This window comes from Anguilla rostrata, chromosome 8 (genome assembly GCF_018555375.3).
Source record: "Anguilla rostrata isolate EN2019 chromosome 8, ASM1855537v3, whole genome shotgun sequence".
NCBI classification, from domain to species: domain Eukaryota; kingdom Metazoa; phylum Chordata; class Actinopteri; order Anguilliformes; family Anguillidae; genus Anguilla; species Anguilla rostrata.
The window spans coordinates 42,320,779-42,348,144 of NC_057940.1; the positions used below are offsets into that span (position 1 = coordinate 42,320,779).

Sequence of the window (27,366 nt, forward strand, 5' to 3'; positions counted from 1 at the left end):
TCCATGATCCAAAGCACCAATCTCATCTGAGGAATTTGGAGGAGGAAGTTTCATGGCTTGGGCATATATGGGTGCTTCTGCAACGGGGTCATTTGTCTTTAATGATGATGTAATGGAAAATGGCAGAAGCAGGATGGATTTGGAAGTGTACAGACAGATTTTGTCTGTCTTTACACTTGGGTCGTGAACTTGATGCAGTAACTTGTTACATTTAAGGGCTATCCAATCTAATATTGACTTTATTGCTTTGATTTACTTTTAAGTTTATCTGTACTGTTGCACAGCTGAAAATGGGGGATGCAGCACAAAAATAGGTGCTTTTTGTAAAATGGTAAAACACATACACATGATAAAACCATAAAAGCTGAGTGTCTATAGTTTTGTCTCACATTCATATTCTGGTCTGAAGTACAAATGCATTACGAATGTAGCACAAATAACAGTTTCCTGTGCTGACCCCATACTTTTGGAGGATACTGTAGCACATTGCCTGTAAATATTTTTATTTATTTTATACACCCTTCTTTGTTCATTATTATCCCAGATACGAATCATTTTGGAGGCATCGTATATATAAGTAAGAACATGACCACAAATTTGACATAACAAACTGAATAGTTTTATAAAATTCAAGGACTCTCACTGTACATATGCAGGGTACCAGTACCACAGCCCAAAGATTTGCACCACTGGGGTGAAAATAGGACAAAGGAAGGTTTTTATTGCACTGCTCACTGTATCTAGTCAAACAGGAATGGGCTTAAGTACTGTTTAAATGGCATTAGCATTGTGAATAATACCGCTGCTGTGATAGTGATGGTGATAGTAATCTGACTGAAAGCAGAGCTGTTTAAAATCTGCTGGTCACTCTGACACTGCCACTTTAGTTCAGTCTCACCTTGTCAGAATTGTCCTTCTGAGAATTTAGAGCGAAGGCTCTCACGTTTGTCACTGAGCAGGAAATCAGAGCAGTTCAGCCGGGCGGGTAGCTGTGTAGCCGCATACCCTGGGCGCTAAAAACAAAAACACTCATTTCCATTTCATAAGAAGGCTGCCTGTGCCCTCCACTGGTAGCCTGGTTCAACTGTTGATCTCAGCGCTGATCTAGAATCTGAGTGGGCGTGTGCATCAGTGGCCTGAGACCGGGGGAGAAAAGCGCAAGGACAATCAGACTGAGGTTAACTTAGGACAAAAGTCAATGCTTCAGCATTTCTTGTCACTAGATGTTTTTTCTTTTTTCTTTTTTCTTTTTTTGCCCAATCTAAACAACATAAACCTGAACAACATGGAAAAAAGTCTCTCTCTTTAGTAGTGTTTCAGGTAAAGTAGCTCTGTTTGTAAATCTGTCACATGGGCTGGGGTTATCATGCAAGCCCTGCCCCCTTCTCAAGATGGGGGGCTGAAAGAGTATAAAACATATAGGGGTGGCCAGCCAAGCATAAGGAAGTGAAAAGCTTGCACGTTTCTTGCTCTATGTCTGCTCCTGTTTCACCGACTTCAAAAACAATAAGATGTTGTCTCGGTAAGTGAACAATGGGAAATCTCTAAATGGTGCATTATCGGTTACCTGCTGAAGAGTCAGCCATTTGGGCTTACAGAAAAGGCAAGGCAACTTTTAAATAAGAAAAAGAATTGCATTTCGGTGGGAATGAAATAGTGGCTTTTGTTAAATGTTAAAGAAGATATTTTGTCAGGCCTTCAACTTATTCAGTAAAGGCTTTTACAGTAAATATTGCATGCTTTCATTTACATTATATCATATTATATCAGCTAGCTATCATGCTTATCACAGAGTCAAAATAGCTGTTTTAACATCACTTGATTACTAAATGTTGGAAGGTTTTTTTTGTTAAAAATTACTGTGCTTTGGATTTTGAGCAGAATATGTTCACTGATGTTTCTGAGAAAAATCACACTGGCTGCAGTGCAGATACCTTAGAAGGCTCAAGGAGCATCCACTCTAAGGGACTTATCAAACTTCATTGAGGTTTTTAATTTCTGTTTGGTCTGATTTTGCTGCATATGATGACTGTTCTGACTAGTGACTGCTACATAGATATGAATGCATTTTTTTATGCATCATCTTGCTTTTATGTATTTACAATGGATGCATTTATGTTATTATTATTATGACAATATGAATAAATTGCCTGACAAAGTACATAACTTAAAAATGTACAGAAGTATTGATTGTGAAGATTATTGTTATTCACTGCAGCTTGTTGCTATCTTAAGTGATGTCAGCAAAACAAACTTATGCATGTTGTGATTTTACATTGTCAAACTTATCTGTGATTCATTTAATTTCCTTTAACTTGAATATGAAGTCAAAAAGAGGCATGACTATATGAAGTAAACAGTAGACAGGTGTTTATTGTGGTGCAGTAGAGCTGTAAATGTACTGTGACTATTCTTATTACATATCACATACATATATTGTATATGCACGCAATATCATTTAAAATTGTATATTTATATACAGGCTATTATGATATTTTTTCATACAATGAGCACATTTGCATGACCAATGTTTTATATTGGCATATTATTTAATTATTATAAATAATGATTTAAAAATTACGATAGAAGATACAATAAATAACACAACGTGTCTGTGACTTTCTGAGATTTCTCTGTTGCTTTCTTTTTTCCCCAGAAATATTTTAATATTTTCAGCAGTGGTCTTTTTGGCACCCATAGTTTCAGCTGCTCCCATTGAAGGTATGACATGCAAGGGGATTACTACAGCGGTTAGACAGGTTGGCATCATGCACTGCAGGGGAACCGCTGCTGGAGAGCATTTGCAAACATATGGAAGAGCTTTATAGAGCTTTATAAGTTAATTACCTGACAGAAAAGAGTCATTTCTACAGGAGACTGTTTGGCTTTGAAAAGGAAACCTTTGAGAAGGAAAGGCCTTAAGGGAGTTGTAATGAAATGGCCTATTAACCGGAGAGGTGACAGCACCATTGTCCCAGTGAACAACGGACAGGCCAGGTCTGGGGACCAGCACAGTCCCTTTAATCTAGGACAATGACAAGCGAGTGCAGCGGTTCCAAAGCCAAGCCAATCTTCTGCTCTGAATCAAAGTCCCAATCAAACTGTCGCTCAGCCAGGAGACGTGTACATGCGTGTGAATGTCTGCACAATGGCTGGATTCTTTTCTGTGACTGAATGATGGGCAGACACGCACAAATGAACAGGTGCGTTTTGGTGATACGTGATTTCTCTTTTTCAGAGAAAGAACCAGACGAAACAGAGCTGGAAGTGGAGACTGGAGAGGAGCTTTCTGAAGAGGAAGATGGTAGGGAAAGAGTTTTCCCACTCCGACAGGTCCAGTAGATGTACACAGCTGATCATGGATGGATTATGCTTGCGAGGCGATACATTTTGGTCGTTGCAGAATGCATTATTCACTGACAAACTAAGTAATCATATGATCAAAACAACTGAACGAATGACCAAAAAAGTCCAGGTACTAAAGGTAGTGACCATTATAAGAAATATAATTATTTTTGTGTATAATTAACTACATATACCATTTAAGTTGTATATTCCTTATAAAAAATAAATCAATAACAATCAAATCTAAGTTTCTTAACCTTTACCTTAAAATACAGTACTAACCTTGGCATTTTCTATTCAGTTAAAAACCTATGAACATGTTCTCAATGCAAATAAAGATTATAATGTAATATTTTCATATCCTAAGAAAAGAAACATAAACCATGGCTTGAATTTGTTGGTTCCGTAGAATTGTCATGTTACTTTTTACATTGGCACAGGACACTACACAATACTCTTTAATAACAACAATTTCTTAATTGAATATCTCTCTTTCAAATATCCACATACTTAATGTGCATGCATAAATGATATTAACCAACATAAAAACAGTTACTAAGAACAGCACAATGGTCCAGTTCAAACCTTGCAAAACCTGGCAAACTGCTCTAGCCTTTAGTCTCAATAACAATAAATTCTATGCGTAAAAATTTAGGGAAAACACATTGTGAAAATGAAACATGTATTTACAATTAATACCAAATTGCTTTTCTGAAGAACACCGTGATAACCCTCAGGTCTCTAACTGTACAGAAATGCACTTTGTACTTAACTTTGAGTAAGAAGTTTCAGCAAATGTTTATTTTTCACCTTGGCTTTATACAACATGATGAAGACAGCGAGATTAAAGAGAGCAGAATAAAGTGGCCTCAGTTCCCCACTCAGAGTGATGGAGCAGGAGCAGTGTGGTGAGGAGTAATAGACTTAGGCTTGTTAATTCGGAAGGCTTCCAAACACGTGTGAAACATGGTCTTCATAAAGAAGGAAAGATGTGAACGGTTTTTATGAACTGCTTCAATTTCCCTTTCTTTTCAGATGAGGATGACTCGCAAATGCAGGATATGCATATGGGTGAGAAGTTAACAACTTGCCACCAGTCTGTCGAACCCTCTCAGTTATACTGCTGTACAAATCGGGACATTTACCATATGTCCAGTAATGTACCTGAAAAAAGACAAAATGTCCAAAACTGATATTCTTGCCATACTATTCATTGGAAGACTTGCAATGATCAGCTAAGCACTGCCACGGTACATGAAAATATGGAAAAAGTAACTATTTACCTCTAAGGAATTATAATGATCAAATGGTCTACCAAGGGCAACAGTCCCTATAAAATTCAATTTTATTGGTCATACTTCAAAGGAATCTTATATAAGCATTGCAATAAAAACAAGCCTAATCTTCTCCTTCTTATTTGAAACCCACAGCACTGTGGTAATCAATGGGTACACTATTGGTGATAAGACATTGGATTATACTTATGTTTACAGTTATAAAACCTGAGAGAATGTATTTATGAAATTATTAATGCAATAACACTAACCTCAATCAAATGAATGCTAGAGCTGCCTCACCCTACAGATGATAAGTATGAACATTAAATTTATAGTAAGGCTGTGCATAAAAATTTTTTTAAAAAAAAGATCAGTAAAAAACCAGACTCAGTTAAAATAAACAAAATGTCATCTCTTGGAATTAAACATATATTTAATACTAAATATAAATCTAAACACATGCTTCAATAATTGTTGAACTGAGGGGGGTTTTTACAGTCTGGACAAAAAAAGTATAACCATTACTTTTGTTAGCACAGATACGAGAAAGTCTGTGCAAAGGGATGTTTTTCCTCCGAACAGGACGCTGCCAAAGCTAAACCATTCAGCTGAAATTTGTCTCCATGAAAAGGAGACTTAGGATATTTTTTTTCCTTTCCTGTTTTAAAGGCACTGGAGCGCAGAAAGCCACCGCGGCACCAGGAGACGCGGGTAAGATGAAACTAATCCGCTTTTAGCCAGAGGAGACCACAAAGAGCACTATCGCGCACAGTCGTTACAGTCATCTTGAGTAGCTTTAATGCAAGGTGGTGAGAGCACTACTGGACCGTGCTGAGTCAGTCATACAGGAATTAGGAGGCAGTGCCACTGGAGCCAGAACAATTTAACTGACAAACAATATTATTTATCAGCAAACACTTTATCAGACCCCCGGAAATGTGCCTTGCAGAACTAGCTTGTGTGAGCTACAGTCTTGTTGTAAAGAAGCTAATATAAAAGTTAACTTGTCCTACAGGAGGTTTTCCTTGAGGGGGGTGCATCATGAATTTTGTTATTGCCTTGTCAAATTAGCTTGTCTGGACTGAAGGAAGGGTTTTCTTCAAGGTACACCTAGTCAGCATGATGCTTCATTTGAAGGCGATTCATCCAATGGTAAAGGAAAGTACTGTTTTTTAAATTTACATTGAATGAAATCTGTTTACTTCATGCAATTGAAAATAACTTGCACTGTCCATCACAGAAGTCTGCTTTTTCCCCTACAGAATGCCTGTAAACAAAGAGCCTTGGGACTGCAGTAATTAAATGGGAAATTGGTCATGAACCCAGCTTAAATTAGGTGGTTGTAGCTGGAGGTTACCCTCCACTGTTTTCCAGAATCCCATTGTCATTTCCTTTCTTTTAGGGTCCAAGGTGAATGGAGGAAGTCCCACACATACCGGCCATGACTGTGAGTTAGACTTCACTCTACAAGCCAGAAATTCTTCACAGTGTAATAAGCATTCTCTGCAGTGTGAAAGGTTAGTAATGAAAGTCTCTGTTTTCTAGCAATGTCAAGCAGTACTTCAGCCACAGGGGGAACTGAGGGTAACAGAATTAACTTTTTCTGAACTATCATTCGTTAATTTTAATGTTGCAGCATCTGCTCACTGAAAACTTGCAGACACACAATACACACACCTAGAACATTTAAGTCATATACCAGTAAAAACATCAATAAAGAATATTTATATGATATAATCACACAGTTCTCTCTGCTTATACATGCATCATAAAATCAATTTCACTAACATGTATTTCCATAAAAATGAGTCCAGTTACCCCAGGTGTGTTTTTGGTGTGCAGGTGGTAATGGGAGAGAGCCACATGTCCACCCCTCCAGTTCTCATGGTAAGGCCAAAAATTTTCAGCTGCACCTTTTAGCCACAGCTCTCTAAAGGGAGCAAACAAGTTCCTTTTGGGTTTTCAGCCAAATGTTCATTTGCAAACTGTTTATTCAGCTGCTTCTGTGTTGCAGATCCCAGCGCTGAAGTGCCCATAGGGTCTAGTATGGAGACAGGTTTTGCAGGTGAAATACAAATGCTTCATTTACTTTTGTATAAAAATGTTTTTAAATTCTGAAAGTGAATTTTTAGATATTGCTGTGTAGGTCAAGGACTATATTGTGGTTTAAATAAGAACATCTGCTTCTGCAGTTAAATAATAATACTGTTTGCAGGTGCAGGGGATCATGGGAGTTCAATGTCACAGGTGCTTTCACCAGGTAATCATTCTCCAAGCCTTTTATGTAATATTACTTATGAAACTTATAGAAATTTGATTAGAAAAATTCTGAAAAAAATTCTTATCTAAATAATAACCATTTACAGAACAAAAAGCATGGATTCAATAAATAATTATTATAATTAATATAAATAATTAGTAATTTGACTTCAAATACAAATATTACTTTCCAATGTGAATGCCAATATTAATTTTGCAGAAACGCTAGTTCAATGTAATGTTCTCAAATTGAGGTCATATTTGGATCGTTCAAACTTTATACATGGCATTTTTGTACATTGAAACCATTTTTGTTATGATATCTATATTTCTGTGTTGTGTATGTACTGAGTAACTGATAATAATGCATATAAATGTATGAACTAAAAGTTAATTAACTCGATAGAGACATGTATACACATACATACATGCAAACACATATACATTCTAGATCAAAATACGCATAGGCGTGGATTCAGTCATTTTTCATTTACCATGAATTACAAATAAAAATGAAAATGTTTGGTTGTAATTGGTTGTATGTCGGTAGGTGATCTATAGCCTAGCTAACATTAATTTAAAAATGCAGCGTTTGCAAGGTGGCAACAGTAGCCTGGTTAAAAAGTAGTTGACACCATTGATACTTTAAGGAAATCAATAAATCTGCTGTCATGAAATCCATTCGGCTCCTCATCATTACTTTTTCGAAACATGTGCATTGAAAATTCTGATATAATTGCAATATCAACATTGCATGAGGAAATAAAGTTATAATAACTTACTTAAATGGCCATGAATGGTCATTGTATCTTATGTATCTTACCTGACTGCCATGTATCTTACCTGTATGCTTGATTCATTAATTTTAGTCACTGCATGTAACATTGTTGCGAAAAAACTCCAATAGTACCCTGCTGCAGCCCTGTAAAACAAGCCCCTGGCTTGGGCCTACCTTGTCATGTAGCTGTTTGAGTCATGAATTGGGTTGGGTACCAAAAACTGGTAGAACTATGGCACCAGTGCCCATATGAATGGTACCTAGCAACCCTGATTTTGGTGCTTCATTTTCTTCACTAACACTACATACTCGCTAAGTGTCGCTAACTGTTGACTAAGTTAGTGACAGCAGGTACCAATAACAAGCTAGCCAACATTAAGTTCAGTCAAATGACCAAAACAGAAACTGTATAAAGTGTGGCTGTGTTTTGTCTAAAAGCATTCATACAATTGGAATAGCCTTTGCAATAAAAACATGTTCTTTAGAGTTGTCTGCCATTTTGCCTGTATATTCAAGTATCCCGCAATTGGCTATTTTGATCAGACTGCATTGATCAGATGTTGTTACTGGCAGAAGATGCTTTGGGGCTTTATTGTGTGGACGTGTGAAGCTGTATTTGAATTCAGTGTGTTTACATGGGGACAGAAGATACAGAAGTTAATGTTTTTAAGGGCTGAGAGTCATTCTGTTTATTTCGGTAGGTAACCCTACACTGCCAAATTCTTGGTGCTGTGTAGGTAAAAGCCAAAACTTGGTGGATGGCATAACTGCCATCCCAATGTGTGTAGTATATGAATATAGCTAAGCTCGTTGCAAGGTCTTGATTTTGAAATCCATATATTTTAGGTGCTGTAGATGCCCCCTCGGAAACCATCTATCATGGTATAGTCCTTACATTCAATATGCATACAGACATGCATATTTTAATTGATATGAATTTGCCTGTAACAAGAAATAGCATTTTCATGACGTCAGAATTTTATAATGTTTTGGGTGTTCTTTTTGGGTAATTCTGATTTGATTTGAATTGAAGACTCAGGAACTCAAATGGGAAGCTCATCTGGTATCAACTCAGAAGTGCCTCCACAGTCATATCAGACAGGTATCAGACCCAAGCCGACACAAACCTTAATTTTGAACAAAAAAATAGAGCACATACATTTATGTAGTACACTTCTTCAAGTTCAGCTGCAACCAAACTTTTAATGCAGTTTAAGAGTTGTTAAAGCCAAACACTTGCTTTGTAATATAAAGTTAATTATAAGGTGCATTTACACTGAAACCAATACCAAAGTTCTTGTTAGTACAAAATTCATAGGAATACTTTTTTTTTAATTTGGAACTTCCATAGGAAAAAACAGAAACGTGTTAAACAAAAATGTGTACGCACAAGAAATATTAATGCAAAACCTCCATATATGAATCTGCTAAGATTTTCAAAGTTATTTAATGAAACTGTATGCTTTCCCTGTTTTCCAAGCGTCAGATCATCACCAAAGTACCTCTCTAATGGACACAGTGGGTAAGCTGATTGGCCATGGGTAATCTTTTCTTGTTAAACCCACCATCTTTTACATTAATTATATAAAAAGTAAATATTCTTATGCAAGATGACTGATATTTCACCCTGTTATACTGTGTAACTATATATTTACTTAAGCAATTCAAGTGAAGCTTCTTGCTAAAGATTTAAAATGCTCTAGGATTAACAAACTTCTACTGATCTTCCGCCTACATTCAACACAGAAATTCAACTACGTTCAAAAGAAAATGACCTGGAATAATCCCAATTACCTACATAAACAGTTAACATGGTAAAATATTAATCCCAAAATGTTTTTTTCTTCAATCTAGTTGATCCAGGTGTGTCTGACCCTGGTTCTCAGATAGCAGCCCCAGGTATGATCTGCACCTATTAATTGCCTGCCTAATCAGCTTCAATACCTGCTGATCATCGGTAAAATGATGTGTCCCCTATTCCCATTTCTTCAGAATCAGCTGGCTACGAGGCAACCGATGCGGAATTTAATGGTAAGAAAATAGGAATACAAGCTTTTAACTTCTCAAATATTTACAGAGTAGTTAAGTTTTCACATTTGCGATGGCGGTGTGTGTTCTGTCATGTTGTGTGTGTCCCTTAGGAAACGGGCAGAAGCTTCTGGTGAACGGAGCGCATGAAGGTCCCCTGGGTGAGAAAGGTCCAGCGCTTTAGTGCTCACCATGACAGGACAGAATGTAGCATTGAATAACTCAACTGAACAATGTCTCGACAGGCTAGGGTTGTGAACTGCTCAAGACCTGACCTGTGTTAAAACAGTAAAATTGTGCAAGACCTGAAAAACACTTGGCCCTTGTATCTATTTTATAGGCACAGATCACATTGCTGATGGTGCAGCCCAAACTCACTTAGCAGGTAGAGTACAATGCCCATAACCACAGTCCCCAAGGGGTCCATGGTAATTTAAACCCTATATCTATGCGTAGTTTATATTTATCAAAATTTATATTGCTGGTATCCTTCCTCACTAATTTCACATTTTCGGCTATCAACGGGATCTCTATTTTCTATTGGCACACAGTTGGGCCATAGCCAACCTGTATTCATGTGAGAACATGACCCACTTAGAGTGCTATCTATCCATGCCTCAACTGGGTCAATGTTTGTGGTGCTCCAAGATACTGGGGGGCTTTGGTTGAGATTTTGCGTGGATATGCACCGTTGGCGTACTTCAGTAGAAAGTAGTCTGTATGTTCATGAGTAACTGTAGGAGAAGACATTGCTATTGAGTTTTTCAAATTCAAATTTTTGAAGCTTAGAGTGCCAGAAACATTGGCCCAGTGTAGGCCCACTATATCAGGGTGAACTGCAGATGGTATCAAGAAAACTCAGCGAAACTATCTGGATGGATAGATTGCACTCTGGGTAAGTGGAAATATAACTTTATTTTATTTTGGTAAACTGCCCCTTCACCCTCATTCAACAAGTTTAGTCACAAGGATCTCGGACTACCTCACCTAAAATGTGAGATTATCGAAAGTCAAATCTGCCACAAGGTGCTGTGTCTCATTAGCCTTTTGTGCCTTTTGTCAGCATTTGAAAGGGTATGAATAAACATAAGGAAGCCTCACTTGAACTTGAAACTGTGAAGCCTTGACACTCACCAATCTCTTAATATTTCATTGCACCCTGATTAAAATATGCATTAATGATACAGACTCAATACATTTCAGGTCCAGTGGACCCCTCTAGCATTGATCCTCATGCAGACTTATTGGGTAAGTCAATCTGAACTTGCAGTAAATGACATTACTGCTCAAGAATTTGTATTATTTAATCCACAATACAGTACATTTATTGCATATAGGCCAGCTCTGGTTTGTTCTCTCCAGGCCTGGCAGACCTTTTTCTTCATGATATCCACACAGCTGTGTCAGGTATTCTCAACCATTCTCATATTTTGTGTGACAAATCACTTTGCAATATTTTCATCCATCTGAGTGTAAGAGATGTGATCCAGTGCCATTGTCATCATTGCTGGCCCAGCCCTTCATTCAGCTGTGATGAGGCTCAGAACCAGATATATTATTTCTCTGAATTAATTTACTTTAATTTCCTTCGCTTTAAAGGTAATTACATTGATGTAAGCGGAGAATCTGCACTTTAACCGCATGTGAATCATTTGATTACAAATCTAAAATTCTGGAGTACAGAGCCAAATCAAGAAAAAATACGTCTTTATCACACGGGATTGGATTTTAAAAGATCCATTTCCTTATTCTTCCTTGTGCCTCCTCTTATGGTTTCATTTTTATTGTTTTTTTTAAACTCACTTAAAGATGTAAGATTTCTCAAATTAAAATTATTCACTGTTCATGGTACGAGTAAAAACACATTCATGAATGATTTTGCTACATTACTATGACTAAATTGTTTGTTGCAGATTTTATAACTTTCTTGTGGCAGTAATGACATACTGTACCTTATATGCTGTATGTAATTTACTCATTGTTCATTCATTCAACCTAAGCATATTTACTACAGTGACAGAATTTGTTTGTGCATCAAATATATTTTAACACCATCCTGCATACAGATGTAATTTAAGATAAAATAAGTAATGTTATGAAATATAATCAATGTCATTGGTCACACAGGATCCAGTTCACAGATAGCTTCAACAGGTGAGTCTTTCTATTTGCCACATATAAAATGTTCTTTGTAAATGAAAAAAAAAAACTATGGTTCTATCTAAGTCAAAACATACAAATTATATATAACATTTTAACATAGTCATTGAATCTCTATATAATATGCCTCATGTTGAAGTCATTATATACATCTAAATATGAAAAGTAAAAGAAGAAAATAAACGGAAATCTTTATTGGGGGTAATTCTATGCTGACAAACTAATTGAATAAACAAGATAGTATTTTTGTTAAATAAAATATACTATGTTAGTTTCCCCTGGTCATTTCTTCAAGGAAAACTAGCTTAAATCAGATTTACGTGTCTCACTGGTCTTTACTGTAATTTCAGATCTTGGGCTGGATCCAGGACAGTCCTCCAGTAGCGGGTTCCATCCGGACGCCGCAGGTACTGCTGGCCCAGTGCTGTCCGACAGGCCCAATAAATCTGCCTCCCTCGCACGTGTCCTCTCTCTCTCTCAGGCATTGCTCGCTCCACCACGCCTTGGAGAGCGTCTCTCAGACTTTCTGCGACTGTAAATTTACGGCCGCTTCCTGCCCCGAAACATTATCGGAGCCGTGCGTTTCCTGTCGCCTGTGCGCTTAGTGTATCATTTTTATCCTCCTGTGCTAATTAACGGGAGCAAATGGATGTTTGTTCCCAGGCTCACGGCGGCTTTCTCTGTGCTCTGTTTTTATAGCGGATCTGTCTGGGAGCAGCACTTACACAGAAGGCGGAGGTCAGTGGTTCCCTCTAAGGCTCATTATAATCAACAGTGCCGTGCAGTGAACACTAAAGAACTCACATGACCCTGAACACCACATGATCCCAACCCTGAGAGAGGCCCTGGCCTTAGCAGGCCTGCACCATTGTACTGGCCTTTGTGTCTGATATCCACCCATGTTCTTCTCCATAAGATATTTTGAGTATTTAGAGACTTCTACCAAAGCCAGGGTTGACTATGCAAAATGGAGGGGAGCTCTGGAAAGTCAAAATTCCATAGACCTTTTGAGTTTAGAATAGTAAACAAAAAGCAATCAATTAATTAAAGATAATAGTACTGAAGTGCGATTTAGCAGTCCACTAGTCTTTCTAAGGCAAAACATTATTTTCACAAAAGAGAACTTTGAGCAAGGCTGACATAATCTGTTGTTGTATTTCAGATATAACACAAAAAGTAAACTTGGGAATGCATTCATGGAAAAAGATCCTTCATTCTTTTTATTTTTTTTTATTTTTGCCTGTTTTACTTTCTCAGCCTCAAGTCTTGTTAACATAGTACAGAGTGACACACAGACAGATTTTACAGGTAGACAAAATACATATAATGGCCTCTAAATTCATTGGCACTTATAATACTCATAATAATAACTAAAAAGGCATAAAATAAACAACACAGGTAATTGGCTACATTGTATGCTCAAAATGAGAAAATTGTTTTTTTCATTCTAATACAACTGTTCAGAGAAAAAGACAAATAATTCTATTATCAAAAAGGTAAGTCAAGATTATTAGCACCCTTGTTATCAGTACCTTATTCAGGCTCCTTTTGCAAGGATAACACTACAGAATCATCTTTAGAGTTCAGTGAGATTGGTGAACATATCCTTGCTGAACTTCATTTGAAACTACAGTATATTCTGTAGTCACGAGACCAAAATGTAATTTTTTGGCCGGGGGCACCAGTGGTGGGTTCGGCAGTGGAAGAAACATGCGTATGTTCAGATGGAATATGGTGGTTGATCCTTGCTATCATGAGGTTGTCTTGCGTCTATGGATTCTGTGGCTCTCGTTAAGTTCAGTGGAATCATAAACTCCAGCAAGGACTATTACAATGAGGAGCCTAGTCTCCCCCCTGGAAGCTAAAGCATGGCCAAAAATGACCATTCTGCAAGACAATGATGCCACAAGCCTCAACATTTACCAACAATGGTTAACTGACCACAAAATTGCTATTGTGCAATTTGGCCATCTCGAGTCTCGAGACTTGTTCGATTCAAAAAAGGTGGTTTGAATTGAAGAGAGCAGTCTAGAAGCACAGACTGAAAGATATGAGAGAGTCTGGAAGCTTATGCATGGAGGAATGGTTAGAAATCCCCCAATATGTTCGCCAATGTCATAAAACACTTTAGAAGATGACTCAATAATTTTAGTCTTGGAAAGGGAGGGTGCACATATTACTGAAAACAATGTTGACACCTATATTTTGAGAAATAAAATAATTACTTGTTTAAAAAAAAACTTTCTCAGCAATTGTATTAGTTTGAGAGAATATAATATAGCTCAGTACCTGTGTCAGTTACTTCAGACAACTGCCCATCTTTATCAATAATTCTAAATAATTCTAAAGGGTGCTATATACTTCAGTTTTTGCTTTGCATCATCATTACTGCTCTACAGTGGCATCCAACCTTAAAATGAATTTCTCTGATTCTGGTTTCTGTTTGTAGTTCCAGCTGACCCCTCAGGATTTGACCACCCATCACTAGACTCAACAAGTCTGTGCTGTGTACTCCACTTGCTCCTTACTGAACATCTAAACATTTGTTTTACATTTATCATATCATTTCATAAGACCTTTGGTCTGTATCATTTATGTAATAGGATTGCTGCCCTGCATAAAGTCAATGAATATGTTTCACACTATATCACCAGTGATGGCTGCTGCAGGTGACATACCTGCTCATCCAGGCACTACTTTCAGCTGCTTCTCTTGTCTCTGCGTTGCCAGGTGGTGGTGCCATCAGCACCTTTAGTGATCACTCACTTGCCCCAGGTGACGCAGGTGAGGAATCTGTGAGATAAGGCCACAAGTGCAAACTACAGATGAGTTTCACTCTTTTCATACAGTAGGTTGCCTTTCAGTACAATCTACCCAAAGGCCAAAATGGTCAGTGAAGACGTGTCCCACATTATGCTCGAGGAGATGTACAAGACAACATGACTAACATGTTCATAAACATGTTTGTTTCCTGTCTATGTACCATAGGTTTTGGGACTCACGATGTTCATACCAGCTTACTATCAGACACAACAAGTAAGTGAACAGAGCCTGAACCTAATTTGTTCACACTGTCTTGTTTTTTTAATAAAACAAATAACTACAGGTGATGTGGATATATGTAGGATAGTACAGAAATGGTCTTTTTGGTCTTGACCCCAGTTTCTCAGGCATTTGTTGAATTATTTGCTCCTTATGAGCACAAAGCCTTAAAGGACAATAACAGTTGATTTGTTGTTGTTTATTAAGAGTGGCCCATTGGTTGCTGGTGTTCTATTTTATCCTGTAATTGTTCATGATGCGAATGGCATAGGACACCTTCATTTACAGTTGTTTTGTTTTCAGATGAAGCCGTACTCTCGGACATGATGTCACATTTAGACCATTCCCACATAGACTATCCGGGTAAGTTGATATCGAACCCAAACATCGCCTTACTTAAATAGAAATTAAAGATGCAAAAAGGGGAATGACTGGATCAAATCAATATTTAACAATCTATGTCAATGTGACTGAAAGCACTAACCAATAACTCCCTAGAGCAGCATCCAGTAAAAAAATATGAAAATAATTTCAGATCAAAAGTAAAAAATATCACTGTGCATGTGTTTCAGGCGCTGTTGATGTACCCAGTACTGACTCTGCTGCTACTAACGGTAAGCATGGGGTTTTCTCTCAATGAGCTCTATTTTCCTATGTGAGCTCTATTTTGCATGGCACATGGGGTGTGACTGCTGAATGTTGATATTTTTGTGACCAGCTAAAAGTGTGCGGTGTTGGTGGAAAACAGGCTGGATTAGGCTGAATATGTTATTGCAGAATCTTGTGGAGTTCTTGTGCAGGACGTGTAGTGTAGAGCAATCACTTTTTCCATAAACTGAATTTGAACCATTCTCATAAATTATGTAACTTAACTACAGTCACATAATTAAAATGAAAAATATGTTTCAAGTTTAAGTTGTGCTTATCATCATTCTGCTTATTACAGATGTGTGTAAGAAAAATAATTAAATACCCCAGGGACCACAGAACAGTATAAGAACAGCCACAAATCATTTAAAACAAATAAATACAGGAATTAGAATGATTTAAAAAAGACAATGGACAATAAATGCAAAGTATGCATTTTTCCTGCTGTATATGTATAGATGTATATCAAAGGCAATGAATGAATGGACAAATGAATGAATCATTGCATTTATATAGCACTTATACAAACACTCAAAGTACTTTACAGTGATGAGTGGGAACTCACCTCACCCACCACCAATGTGTAACACTCACCTGGGTGATGCACGGCAGCCATTTTGCGGTAGAATGCTTACCACATATTAGCTAAGGTGGAGAGGGAGAAATTTTTTTTGCCAATTAAATCAGGGGATGATTAGGTGGCAAGTTTGAGAGAGCCAGGTTGGGAATTTAGCCAGGACACCAGGGAACCCCCTAGTCTTTGCGACAAGTGTCATGGGGTCCTTAATGACCACAGTGAGCCAGGACCTCAGTTTAACGTCTCATCCAAAAGACAAATAGCATACAATTCATGAACACCATTGAGTGGCTTTTGAATAGGATGTGATCATGTGCAAATTACTCAGGAAAACCTTAATAACATCCATATGTTGGTTACAACTTGACGTGGCCTCCTCTGAGCAAAGGCTTGTCACAGATGAAACTAAGCTCAGGTGCATGAAAATTCATAATGAAAATACCATCTACCATTGTGCATGACACACCCTCCAACAAGTGGTATTCATGTTTCGGCAGTTAGTCACATTGTTAAACATGATCATATGAAATACCATTTATTTGCAAACATTTAATGATTGTGTTTTCTCTGATCCAAGTGTTTTAGGAGGTTTCTTTCCATTTCCACCTACAAGTAATAAATAGACTAATAATTGCTGAAAATAATTTCTGAAATCAAATTAAATGATCTTTCACTCATATCTCAGAAAGATGGGGGGATGATATCCCTAACAGAATGACTGCAGATAATGGTTGTTGGGGCCTCCTGGCTCATCCTATTATAGCCACTGTTTTAATATGCTTATGGTATTGAACCTGGAATGTGCCAGTGTCTGTTGCACAACTGGCACTAGCATCACTCAGGCAAGAGAGGGTCAACTAGGACAACAGCATCCTGTCATGCACCAGTAACCCCCACTGTTCAATTGGGTGTCCTCCTCTAACTCATGTCAGTGCAAGAAGTGAACTGCAAGGAAAAAGTAGTGGTGTGAAAAGAAGTGGTGGTTGACATCACATGCTTCTCTGCACTCTCCCAAATTGATGGTGGAGGGTGCAGGAAAGCACACTGGTAAATAAGATTGGAGGAATGTGGGTGAGGGAGACAGTGAATAAGGGAGACATTATGGGCCCATTCAAGGTAAGGGAAAGGTCTAGAAGTGGGGAGATGTTGTGGGGTGTACTGAATCTCAGTCCTACCAAGGTTAAGCTATAGCCTTCCAGATTAATGTACACTACATGGCTAAAAGTATGTGGACACCTGACATCCAACATCTCAATCAAAATTATGGGCATTAACATGGAGTTAGCCCACACTTTGCTGTTACAGCATCCTCCACTCTTCTGGAAAGGCTTTATACTAGATGTTGGAGCATTGCTGCAGGGATTTGCTTCCATTCTGCCAGAAGAGCATTAGAGAGGTCAGGCAGTGATTGAGCGATTAGGCCTAGCTCACAGTTGGCTTTCTAATTGATCCCAAAGGTATTGGATGGGGTTGACATCAGGGCTCTGTGCAGACCAGTCAAGTACTTCCACATTGTTCTCTAAAAAAACATTTCTACATGGACCTCGCTTTGTGCCCGGGGGCATCGTCATGCTCAAACAGGAAAGGGCCTTCCCCAAACTATGAAAAAAAAAAAACATGAAATGAAATTACAGTGCCATATTCAGGAGTGCCACAAGGAATTTTGGGCCCCCTGAAAAGACCTCACATTATAGCATTGAAGCAAGCATAGGTAGCAAACTAACTACCAGCCCACAGATTCCACCCATTTCACCAGGCACTGCTCAGAACAAGCAGTCGATTGCAAAAGATTACCCAATCAGTGGGCAGGTTTAGCCCCACTGGTTTTGATTGACAGGAAGTCTTACCATTTGTTACCAATTGTCATTTTGAAATGAGAAAGAGCATACAGAAATAAAAACGCCATTCGAAAATAAGTTATTGGGAAAAGTGTCATTATGAAATTAAAAAAACCTTTCAGAAATACAGAATGTTATTATGAAATAAAATGTGATAACTATTTAAATGTATTAATTTAATTATTTACCAGTTTATTTATTCATTTATATAATTCCACATGTATTTATTTAATTATCTATTTCATTTGGGCACATTTAGTCCTCCGTACTTGGAAGCCCCTGCAAATGTGAAACAATATATGTAAAGACTACTGGATTACCATGGGAAAGTAACATAATTTACCAAAAGTGTACATTTGCCCCTGATGGTGTGATCTTCTTTGTTTCAGGAAATGGAAATGGCCGCCAAAGACCAGTAACAGCGATACACCAAACAGGTATTCTCACTCTATTTTACTTTACACAAATAAATCACTATATTTGTGTAGATGACATTGTGCATTTATTTGTTTATTCTTATGTCAACAGGCAATTAAATTTCATGTAATTTACAAATATACATTTACATAAAGACATAAGAAACATGTAGATTGGTTATGGAATAGAATGGAAAACGGAATGTTAAAAACTTGTACGTACGCACCAAGAAAAGGAAATCTAACCTCAGATACTAGTCAGAATTCAAGTAATTCTACAATGAAGAAAGCATTGTTTCCTTTACATCAGTCAACTATTTTCCAGTTTAATTATACTGTATATAAAACCCATATCTCATTCTAAGCATTCACAGCTGGCAAGTTAATTAAAAAATAAAAAATATAATACTGCTGATTCTCTTACCATGGAAACATTATGTGCAATATCTACAGAGCAATATTAGCATCTGCATTGTTATTTTTCATTAGATCAGCAAGTTATCACAAGCCCACGGTAATTTTGTAATCTGGAACTGTGGGTTTATGATTGAATTCTCCCAACATATACATGGTATTCAGTCTATTCTTTCTGTGTGTGTGTATTAAACTTTGTGTCTGGAACACAATACATAATCTTATCAGCACTTTCCACCAGGTAACAAATAGCATGGGAGATCATCTTGGCTCTCCACACTTGACTGTTTAAATACAGAAAACAACAATGAGAAAGGATTGTCATTGGCATGAACTATATCAAACAAGGAAAAAATATATTATGGTTCCAAAATGCTATGTGTATCTCTCAACTTTCTTATCCTTTAGTTGACCATCATGGCATTGATTCACAGCTCGATTCCACAGGTGTGTTCAGTAAACATTATCATTCTTTTAATATTGTTATAATTGTAAGAATGGAAGGACTGAACTTGTACTTCACCATGTCATTAAAGATATAATACATGGCCAAACGTATGTGTACACCTGACATCCAACATCTCACACAAAATTATGGGCATTAATATGGAGTTGGTCCACTCTTTGCTGCTGCAACAACCTCCACTCTTACTAGATGTTGGAGCATTGCTGCAGGTATTTGCTTCCATTCAGCCGGAAGAGCATTAGTGAGACTGGGCACTGATTGGGCGATTAGGCCTGGCTCGCAGTTAGCTTTCCAATTGATCCCACAGGTGTTGGATGGGGTTGAGGTCCGGGCTCTGTGCAGGCCACTCAAATTCTTCCGCATCATTCTCGACAAAACCATTTCTATATGGACCTCGCTGTGTGCCTGGGAGCATTGTCATGCTGAAACAGGAAGGGCCTACCCTAAATTGTTGGGGAAGCACAGAATTGTCTGAAATGTGATTGTATGCTGTAGCATTAAGATTTTCCTTCACTGGAACTAAGGGGCCAAGCCCAAACCATGAACAACGGCCCCAGACTTTTGGTCATATAGAGTAAGTCATGGTGAATTAATACATTTGGCTGTTCAATGAAATTTGTTGCATATGGACACTTGCATGAATTATTTGTTGTGCAAAGCAATACAGAATATAGGCATGCAAGTCTGGCATGTCTTCACTGTTAGATGCATATGTATGAAAGAGATCTGACTTGTCAGTTGTAACAGGTGGTGTAGAAGGTCACACCATCATCCCTCAAACAGATGTAATGGGTAAGTTTACCTTATTTCCAGGTCATATGTCATATGAAGGATTGGTACACACATGCATCTTAGATTTTCTACATTTTTGAAAATTTCATAAATCTAATATATGTATATTGGCAGGTCTCTTTGTCATTTTTCTACGTTTTTAGACAAATGCCTTTTTTCAATTCCCTTGCTATTCCCATGGAATGTTTTCTTATTTCAGGACAAGGGAGCTCGCATGAATTAGTGCCCCACACAGACATTACAGGTATCAGCTCTTATTTTTCTAGCTTTTTTACACACCTTTGGTCAGTTATGCAAAAACATCACCTTATAGTTCCTACATGAAATTACAAGCAACAGAAATGCATACACATATAATGATATGGCATGTGGTCCAATAGCCATATTATTTATCATAAATAATGTATAAATTGTTTAGCATTCTTTGTTGTTTTTCCATCATTACTCTCCCACAAAATATGTCTCTTTTAAACAAAGAGAAGCTTGTGCTGGAGCCATGTAGGTAGAAACCTTCCACTAAAGCTGATCTTTTACAGAATCTTGTTGAAAACTGACAAAAAAAAGAGGTATCAAAAATGTTTGACTACAATTTCAGACCAAAAAGACAAGGAGTGACAATGGTCCATAACACTACACTATCAATTTTAAAAAAATCACATCATAATTGACTACATATAGCCTAAGTAACCTTGATGAAAATGATGTTCAATGGTGATGGTCATTTCCATTCTTCTCAATTTTCAGCCTGTATAACGTTTTCTCTATATTACAAAAGCTTTAAACAGGTATACTATGATAGTCATTGAGGGCCGTTTAGTAGTTCATGATCTGAGTGTCACTGTATGAACAGATCTGGGAGTGGAACCTGTGACCAGCTCCCATGTACAGGCAGACATCACAGGTAAGAAATAAACTCCTTGGTGCTGCAGGTTTCAAAAAACAATACTGTATCTGACATTTTTACAAAAATGACAAATACATTTGGGCATTCATCATGTAACCCCTCCTCATTCTGCATATTTGACTAGATTATTTCAGTCCACAATCTTACCTTCAAGCCATCTTTTTCACCAGTTCAGTTCTTTAGCACCCCATAATTATCACCACCAAATATCTTCTATGGCTTACTAAGTTCAATAAATGGTACTTTTCAACTGTTCACAAATTCACAATTTACTATTTAGTCATTAGGCAGACGCTTTCATCCAAAGTGACATACTATATACAGTATACACATGTATGTCTATATCTATATAAGTATGTACAAAAATATGAGCATATACACACATATATAATAGACAGCTAAAGATATAAACCATGGCATGTTGGTGTTTTAGCTCCAGGGGACATGCTCAGCACCAGTGTACTGGATACTGCAGGTAAGGATCTGGGGTTTTAGGAATGTCCTCACCAGTTTTGTTTAGCCCTCATAATGTTCATCCACTGTGTTGTCAGTACTGGATTTAAACCTAACTGCTGCCATGCAGCTTACAGCAAGCAAAGATCTGTAATGTATCTGATTATACATTCCCTTCATTAGTTTCATAATGTTTTCCCATTGCCATCGGCAGACTTAACCATGTAGCGTCGCACCATAGGTCAGGAATATTTCCCACCCTGGGGAAATGAGTGATTTTAGTGGTGTCTCCAGGTTTCATGTGGTAATATGTGGCTCATCTCCTTACACAGGGCTTGGAGGGGAGGCCTTGGCCACTGGGTATACAAACAGCACAGGTCAGTGCATTCCTCAAGTATATATATATACACAGTTATATTCTACTATAGTCCTGTGGCATGGGAGGAAACGTTGATTTAATTCTGGTGCATACACATTACTGAAACACCCTAACTCTTGAGGTGAGTCCAAAATAATCCCCTAACGTGAAGTTTAGCCCTCCTTATTTTTGGGTAATTATATCGAGTTGTGACTTACATTTATGAGCTAGTCACAAAAATTGTTCTCCAAAAAAAAAAAAGTATAAAATAGTAATAGTAATTTCAGTTTTGCTCACTCCATCGGTGCAGTGGTGAATGTGGAATAAATGTTTATTTCTGGATTTCAGAATTGTTCCCTGGGGCTGGGCTCGAGGCGGGCTCAACGGGTAAGTTCAGCCAGCTCACAGCTTTTTCACAGTGGTATTAAATAGGGTTTCTACATAATCATGAACAACACAATCCGTATTTACGTGCTGTTTTGAATTCCCAGTAATGGATGTCAGACTGAACATATGTAATTGATTCCTCTCACCTCTCGTAGTCAGATGTACAGCTTGGCATGTGTGCTTGACACTCTCTCAGCGCATATCATGTGCAACATGGCACCGCTCATCCGAATGCCTGTTTTTCTGTGCTTCAGATTCAGCCAACCTGCAAGGTGAACACATTGAGACGGCAGTTCCAGGTGGGTTCGCCTGCATTTAGTGTCTGACTGACTGACCAATCACATTCAGAGAATTGGTGCTCACGCCCCCAGGGGGTTTCAGCAGCCTCAGTGACTGTGTTAATGTGGTGCTTCAGTTACAGGAGACGCACTCAACACCATGTCTCAGACGGACGGCGTGGGTATGGGTAAGAGCTCGTGCACTCATTAGACCCACACCGTTAAAGTGGGTCTCCAATGCGACTCAATAAAAGACACGTATTTCAATAAGGAACCTTGTTTCTAACCTAACATTAATTTTTTCTGAACTATAGTTACAGCTGATCCACAAGGAGTTAATGATGGTTTAAGTAAGTTTGGTCATTGCCATTATTTTTATATTACTCCATTTCCAAAAGAAGCACAACTTCTAACAGAGAATACACCACACACACAAATCTGTTAACTGAGAATGCAATATACTACGAGGCAATAATTATGCAGTAAACTCATTTGTAGCTTTATATTCACAAATAAATATTGAAAATTGGAACAGGTCGTTGGGATGCTAAGTGCAGAAATATCTTTTCCCAGGGTATCCAGACATGGATTTGGTTGACCCTATTTGAAATTATTCTGTTTGCAGAATAACTCGACCCCAAAGTTGTGGCGATCCTCAAATTTAAACATCAAAAGCATTCATAAAATAGCAGCAGCTCCAGACACCATTTTGAATGGACATTGCATATGTTGATTTGGTCCTGATGCAGTATACATCAGTAGCACATAAACAGAATCTGAATCACTGACCAGAACAGAGCATGACACTGGATGAATTTGAATTGATCTAATTGTTGTTAGCACATCTTGGGAATGGCTATGTAATATGTGTAGAAAAATAAAAAGTTCTGCATAATTCATGCCTCTCATAATGTGGCAGTGTGTGTGTGTGTGTGTGGCAAATAAATCCACTGCCATAAAAAGCTCTTCCTACGATATAGTTTCATGCAGTTTGTTCATGCAGTTTGTTCATGCCCTGTCTTTGTCTCAGTAGGTCAGACAGGAATCACACCACAGGCCCAACCTGCTGGTAAGTTTAATGGGAGTTCACCCTCTTTTCCGCGCACACAAAATGGCTCCAGGTGGGGGTGGCCTGCGGACGGACGAGCTCGCCTGAGCGGATACTCAAGTGCCCTTCTCTTTTCTCTGTTTTGCTTGCTCGTTTCAGCTTCCGCAGCTGAACAGTACATCACCTCTGGTCAGGGTCCTGAAGGTGGGTATCTCAGATAGCCGTTACCTTTCTTACACTTGTCCTTCTTCCTAAGACACCCCCACACTACTGCTGAAAATATGTGTGCCTATAAAATGATATACCAGTATCATAGATATGTACTGGACCCATATCTGCCGAAGACATTCCAACATGCGTATTACAATGAAACACAGCACTGTCCTTGCACTCGAGCAGTGTTTCTTAAACTATGGGTCGGGACCCAAAATGAGTCATGGGAGTGTGTGAGCTGGGTTCCGGAACAAGTCTGTAGTCCACTAAGTTATGCCAGTATGTGAAAGGTACAACATTTCTAATTTGGGTCCCATTATTCATATTTAGCAGCCAGTGCACTAGAGGGACTGATCCCTATGTGTACACTGACGAAGAACCATTGACAAAAACATTCGCCTTCTTTTGCTAATAACTTTTGCACTTTTTAGTTGATCATTTATGATTATAACCATTTGAAGACAGTCGCTTGATGAGCACAATGGCTGTGTTTTGAAGCTTTCTTTATTTGTTACTTTAAACTGAGAACACGTCCTGGCTCATTTTAATTTTGCTCATGAGATTTCATGCACTAACACAATCTTGGACAATTAACTAAGGTGTATTTGCTTCAGTGATGAATATGTACACTATACATGACTTCATGTTCTGCAGGTCTTGTGAGAAGATGATCTGTCTTCCATTTTACTTGGAAAGATTCTGAGTGTTCATTCTCAGTGATTATTTCATGAAGCTTTTTGTTTTGAAAAAATCTTGACAGTGCCAGTGCTAATTGTAGCTGGGAGCCTGATTGGCAAGTAGTGGCTGGTTGCAGATGATTGGAAGGATGTACAAGTTAGACCCTTCCCAAATTTATGTAAGACGTTACAGCAGTGGGTGTGTGTGTGTATGTTTGCATTTGGGCATTCCAAATTGAGGAATACAGGAAAAATGGGGGGGGGGGGATGAGGGAACTGCAAATGGTGCCAAAAGTAACCCCACATTAAAATACAGGATGTATAAATTACCTTCACACTCTACGGTATAGTGAATGGTGAAGACCGATGATGGTGATGACAGGCCAGCCACTTAGGGCAGGCAGAGTAACATCTGACTGTTCAAGGTAACAGTATCATGTTTGACGGCTTATCTTATGCAATTATGCAATTACTCAATACTTTAAAAAATATTTTCTTTTACCACATTTGGTTTAGTGACAACAAAACTAAAGTTGTCAAAATACAGTGCAGTAGCATATCTATTATTCAAAATAAATGTCAAGCCATACTGGGATTTATTTTAATCTGGGCTTCGCCATTTCTGTGGGCTTCAACATTTCTCTGTGACCCCCCTCAAGGTGCAGAAAATGTGGAACTGGAGGATTCCTGCTGATTTCCACATCAAGCCTCGAGTGAGGATCTTACGCTACAGGTTTCAGTGTATGAACCAGCCTACCTGGAAGAGCAGCGAACCAGCCCACTAGCGATAGTTTCATTTGTTTTATGTTGTATTTTGACTATTTAAACAAAGATAACACTGTTAAGTTTACTTTTACTATGTCTGTTAATAAACACCTGGCAAATTTTATTTGATGTCAAGTGAGGGGAGAAGAAAGAAATTTTAAAAACCCACCAGGTTTCAGGGTGTGGCTTTAAACTGAACATTGTTACCCCGTCAAAAAATTAAGATGTACAAAAGCACAAAATTATTGAAACTTTTTAAGCTTCTATTTTTGCAATATGTGCAAGTACTGTATTTCTTTATTTAGATATATTTGAGCAATACTCATCACCATTGTAACAAATTGTACATTGCCTAATGTATGTCATTTGAAAATAATCTTTACATTAAAGTTACAGTCTATTTTGAACATCAAATTACATGTGTTCCTTCTGTTCTATAGAAAGGAGGCATAAATTTAATTATTTTATTGAGTAGAACCCTTAAGTCATATAATTTCATGATCTCAAGAACAAACAACTATTAACTCAACTGACTAACTAACTGAACCATCAGTCTGAGTAATGCTCCTTGAGGCTACATTAAAATATAAATATGGCATACATAGCACACCACTTAAACCAAATGACTTAATTAAATTTGCCAACCCTCGATCCACATAATAAAAAAACCATAAACATCATGAAATTCCGCCATTTATTGACCAATAAACAGCAATATACGTACACTTCCCCCATATGAAACAAGCCCCAAAGTTCATTTGAACAACCAAGAGATTCTCTCATCTTCTCTCGTATAGCTTATTGGAGGAAAAGACCATAATATGAAAGTATTGCAGAATCACATATCACTTTGCAACTTTTGTTTAGACAGATCTTTCTTATAAAATTGAGACCGGGTAAATGGAGGGTAGAGGAAATGCGAAAATGCATTTCGATGAAAATATGGAATTAAATTTTGCGCAGTTAACTGACTGCTCTGGAGACTAATTTGCTCTGTAAATGCCGAATGAACTGCTGAAAACAATATGCTAAGGAACATCATGAAGGAGAAATGAACAAAGAAGCAGGAGTAACATGCTTTCTATAACACACCAACACTGAACCAGCCCGGCAGAAATTAAATGCCCCCTTGACCATTTCACTGAAAACCTAAATTTTAGTAATCCAAACAGTAAAGACACATTTTCTCAACCAGGTGCATAATTATTTGTAGTGGATATTCACACCACTCAAATACAATGAAATGTATGAATATAAAGAATACTTCTGATAAAAGGTTCTACAAAAAATAAAGAATTAACATGCTTTAATATAGCAAAAAAACAAGTAGACTATGAATCTTTGCAGCATTCCTTGTATATAAAAAAGAAAAAACATTTCATTCTTTCAAATGACTACTTCCAGTGTCAACTGTGTGACAGCCAAGTGTATTACTGTATTTGCAATGTCTGGCATTGCATATATATTCACTAAGGTCCAATTAATACTGTAGAGGCAACCGATGATTCCTAACAATCATCATGCTCTTTTAAAATATAAATACAAATAATGTGCATATTTTTAAACTACTAATTTCCTGTAGTTTGTCTCACTATTGGCCATCCTCCACAGAAACATTCCATGTGTCCCTAATCAAACATGGTATAAAAACAAACAAAAAGTCATTTCAGTAATATACAGCAATGAGAGGGTAAAACAAACACAGGCTATATTTGCAGCTATCGCATGAAATGCAGAAATCTTGTGGCTTTCAAGTGTCTTTTGTGCACTCAGGAGGATATTTTCAGCACATTATTTTCTTTTTCAACTTCTAAAATTTCTGGGAAGTTGGCATACACTCAAAATATTTAACAAAAATCTGGAGGGCAAAAACATTTAAAATTTAAATTTAAATAACAAACATGTTTAAAAAAAACAAAAAAAACATTTTTTAAAGGCATACTATGCAGGATTTCCACTATCATAAATCATAAATATCATAAAACAATGCTCAGTCATGATGATGCACAATGATGCACTGGCAATCTGTGTCAGTCCTTGCTTGTCTGCCTGTATTTGTTACACTAAAAAATGTTCAGGACGTTTCTGGGTGACATTTTTTTGTGTGGGCTATATATGAAAAGCATGTGACTAACAGAAGAAGAAGAAGAGGAAATGTGTATAGATTGGCTACATTGAGTGGTGCGTTTTCAGCTGGGATAGTGCTGGAGAGATAGGGTTACCTTGGTGGCTAACCTAATGCT

At 37.7% G+C, this 27,366-nt stretch overlaps 3 protein-coding genes across 9 annotated transcripts in view; 2 read left to right on the top strand and 1 right to left on the bottom strand.

Moving 5' to 3' along the window:
• Positions 1–1,372: 1,372 nt before the first annotated feature.
• On the top strand, positions 1,373–12,603 carry si:ch211-80h18.1 (uncharacterized protein LOC555593 homolog). The gene is made up of 22 exons (XM_064345607.1): positions 1,373–1,522; positions 2,657–2,721; positions 3,239–3,304; positions 4,381–4,416; positions 5,292–5,333; positions 5,727–5,774; positions 6,025–6,069; positions 6,168–6,206; positions 6,465–6,509; positions 6,637–6,687; positions 6,838–6,882; positions 8,506–8,541; positions 8,693–8,761; positions 9,140–9,181; positions 9,514–9,558; positions 9,652–9,690; positions 9,801–9,848; positions 10,028–10,072; positions 10,891–10,935; positions 11,050–11,159; positions 12,198–12,254; positions 12,547–12,603. The coding sequence occupies exons 1-22, from the start codon at positions 1,512–1,514 to the stop codon at positions 12,601–12,603; spliced, it is 1,086 nt and encodes a 361-aa protein (XP_064201677.1). The 5' UTR covers positions 1,373–1,511.
• On the top strand, positions 11,544–25,531 carry LOC135261755 (uncharacterized). Of its 7 annotated transcripts, XM_064348355.1 has the most exons (23): positions 11,556–11,841; positions 12,198–12,254; positions 12,547–12,585; positions 13,105–13,155; positions 14,297–14,344; positions 14,578–14,631; positions 14,836–14,883; positions 15,193–15,252; positions 15,462–15,503; positions 18,342–18,389; positions 19,191–19,229; positions 19,987–20,040; positions 20,240–20,284; positions 20,891–20,941; positions 21,378–21,419; positions 21,730–21,774; positions 22,104–22,142; positions 22,397–22,441; positions 22,558–22,608; positions 22,735–22,770; positions 23,451–23,489; positions 23,628–23,672; positions 25,018–25,531. In XM_064348355.1, the coding sequence occupies exons 8-23, from the start codon at positions 15,213–15,215 to the stop codon at positions 25,050–25,052; spliced, it is 696 nt and encodes a 231-aa protein (XP_064204425.1). In that variant the 5' UTR covers positions 11,556–11,841; positions 12,198–12,254; positions 12,547–12,585; positions 13,105–13,155; positions 14,297–14,344; positions 14,578–14,631; positions 14,836–14,883; positions 15,193–15,212; the 3' UTR covers positions 25,053–25,531. The 7 variants fall into 7 exon arrangements, with proteins under 7 accessions (XP_064204429.1, XP_064204427.1, XP_064204428.1 ...); XM_064348357.1 differs by lacking the exon at positions 13,105–13,155 and having other exon boundaries at positions 11,547–11,841; positions 19,996–20,040; XM_064348353.1 differs by lacking the exon at positions 13,105–13,155.
• hsf1 (heat shock transcription factor 1) overlaps positions 14,160–27,366 on the bottom strand; it is a 34,814-nt gene continuing 21,607 nt past the window's right edge. The window contains exons 14-15 of the mRNA XM_064348352.1: positions 22,289–22,407; positions 14,160–14,640 (exon numbers count right to left, since the gene is read on the bottom strand). Coding sequence (XP_064204422.1) covers positions 22,298–22,407 — 110 coding nt within the window. The 3' untranslated portion in view covers positions 14,160–14,640; positions 22,289–22,297. The remainder of the gene's footprint in view (positions 14,641–22,288; positions 22,408–27,366) is intronic.

Excerpts from the sequence above, each read along its gene's own strand:
- LOC135261755 (XM_064348355.1), top strand. The coding sequence starts at position 15,213 with ATGATGTCACATTTAGACCATTCCCACATAGACTATCCGG. Across the intron at positions 21,420-21,729 it reads CAGTGTACTGGATACTGCAG|GGCTTGGAGGGGAGGCCTTG; the intron begins GTAAGGATCTGG and ends CTCCTTACACAG. Across the intron at positions 23,490-23,627 it reads ACCACAGGCCCAACCTGCTG|CTTCCGCAGCTGAACAGTAC; the intron begins GTAAGTTTAATG and ends TGCTCGTTTCAG.
- si:ch211-80h18.1 (XM_064345607.1), top strand. Across the intron at positions 5,775-6,024 it reads TGAAGGCGATTCATCCAATG|GGTCCAAGGTGAATGGAGGA; the intron begins GTAAAGGAAAGT and ends CCTTTCTTTTAG. Across the intron at positions 8,762-9,139 it reads TCCACAGTCATATCAGACAG|CGTCAGATCATCACCAAAGT; the intron begins GTATCAGACCCA and ends CTGTTTTCCAAG.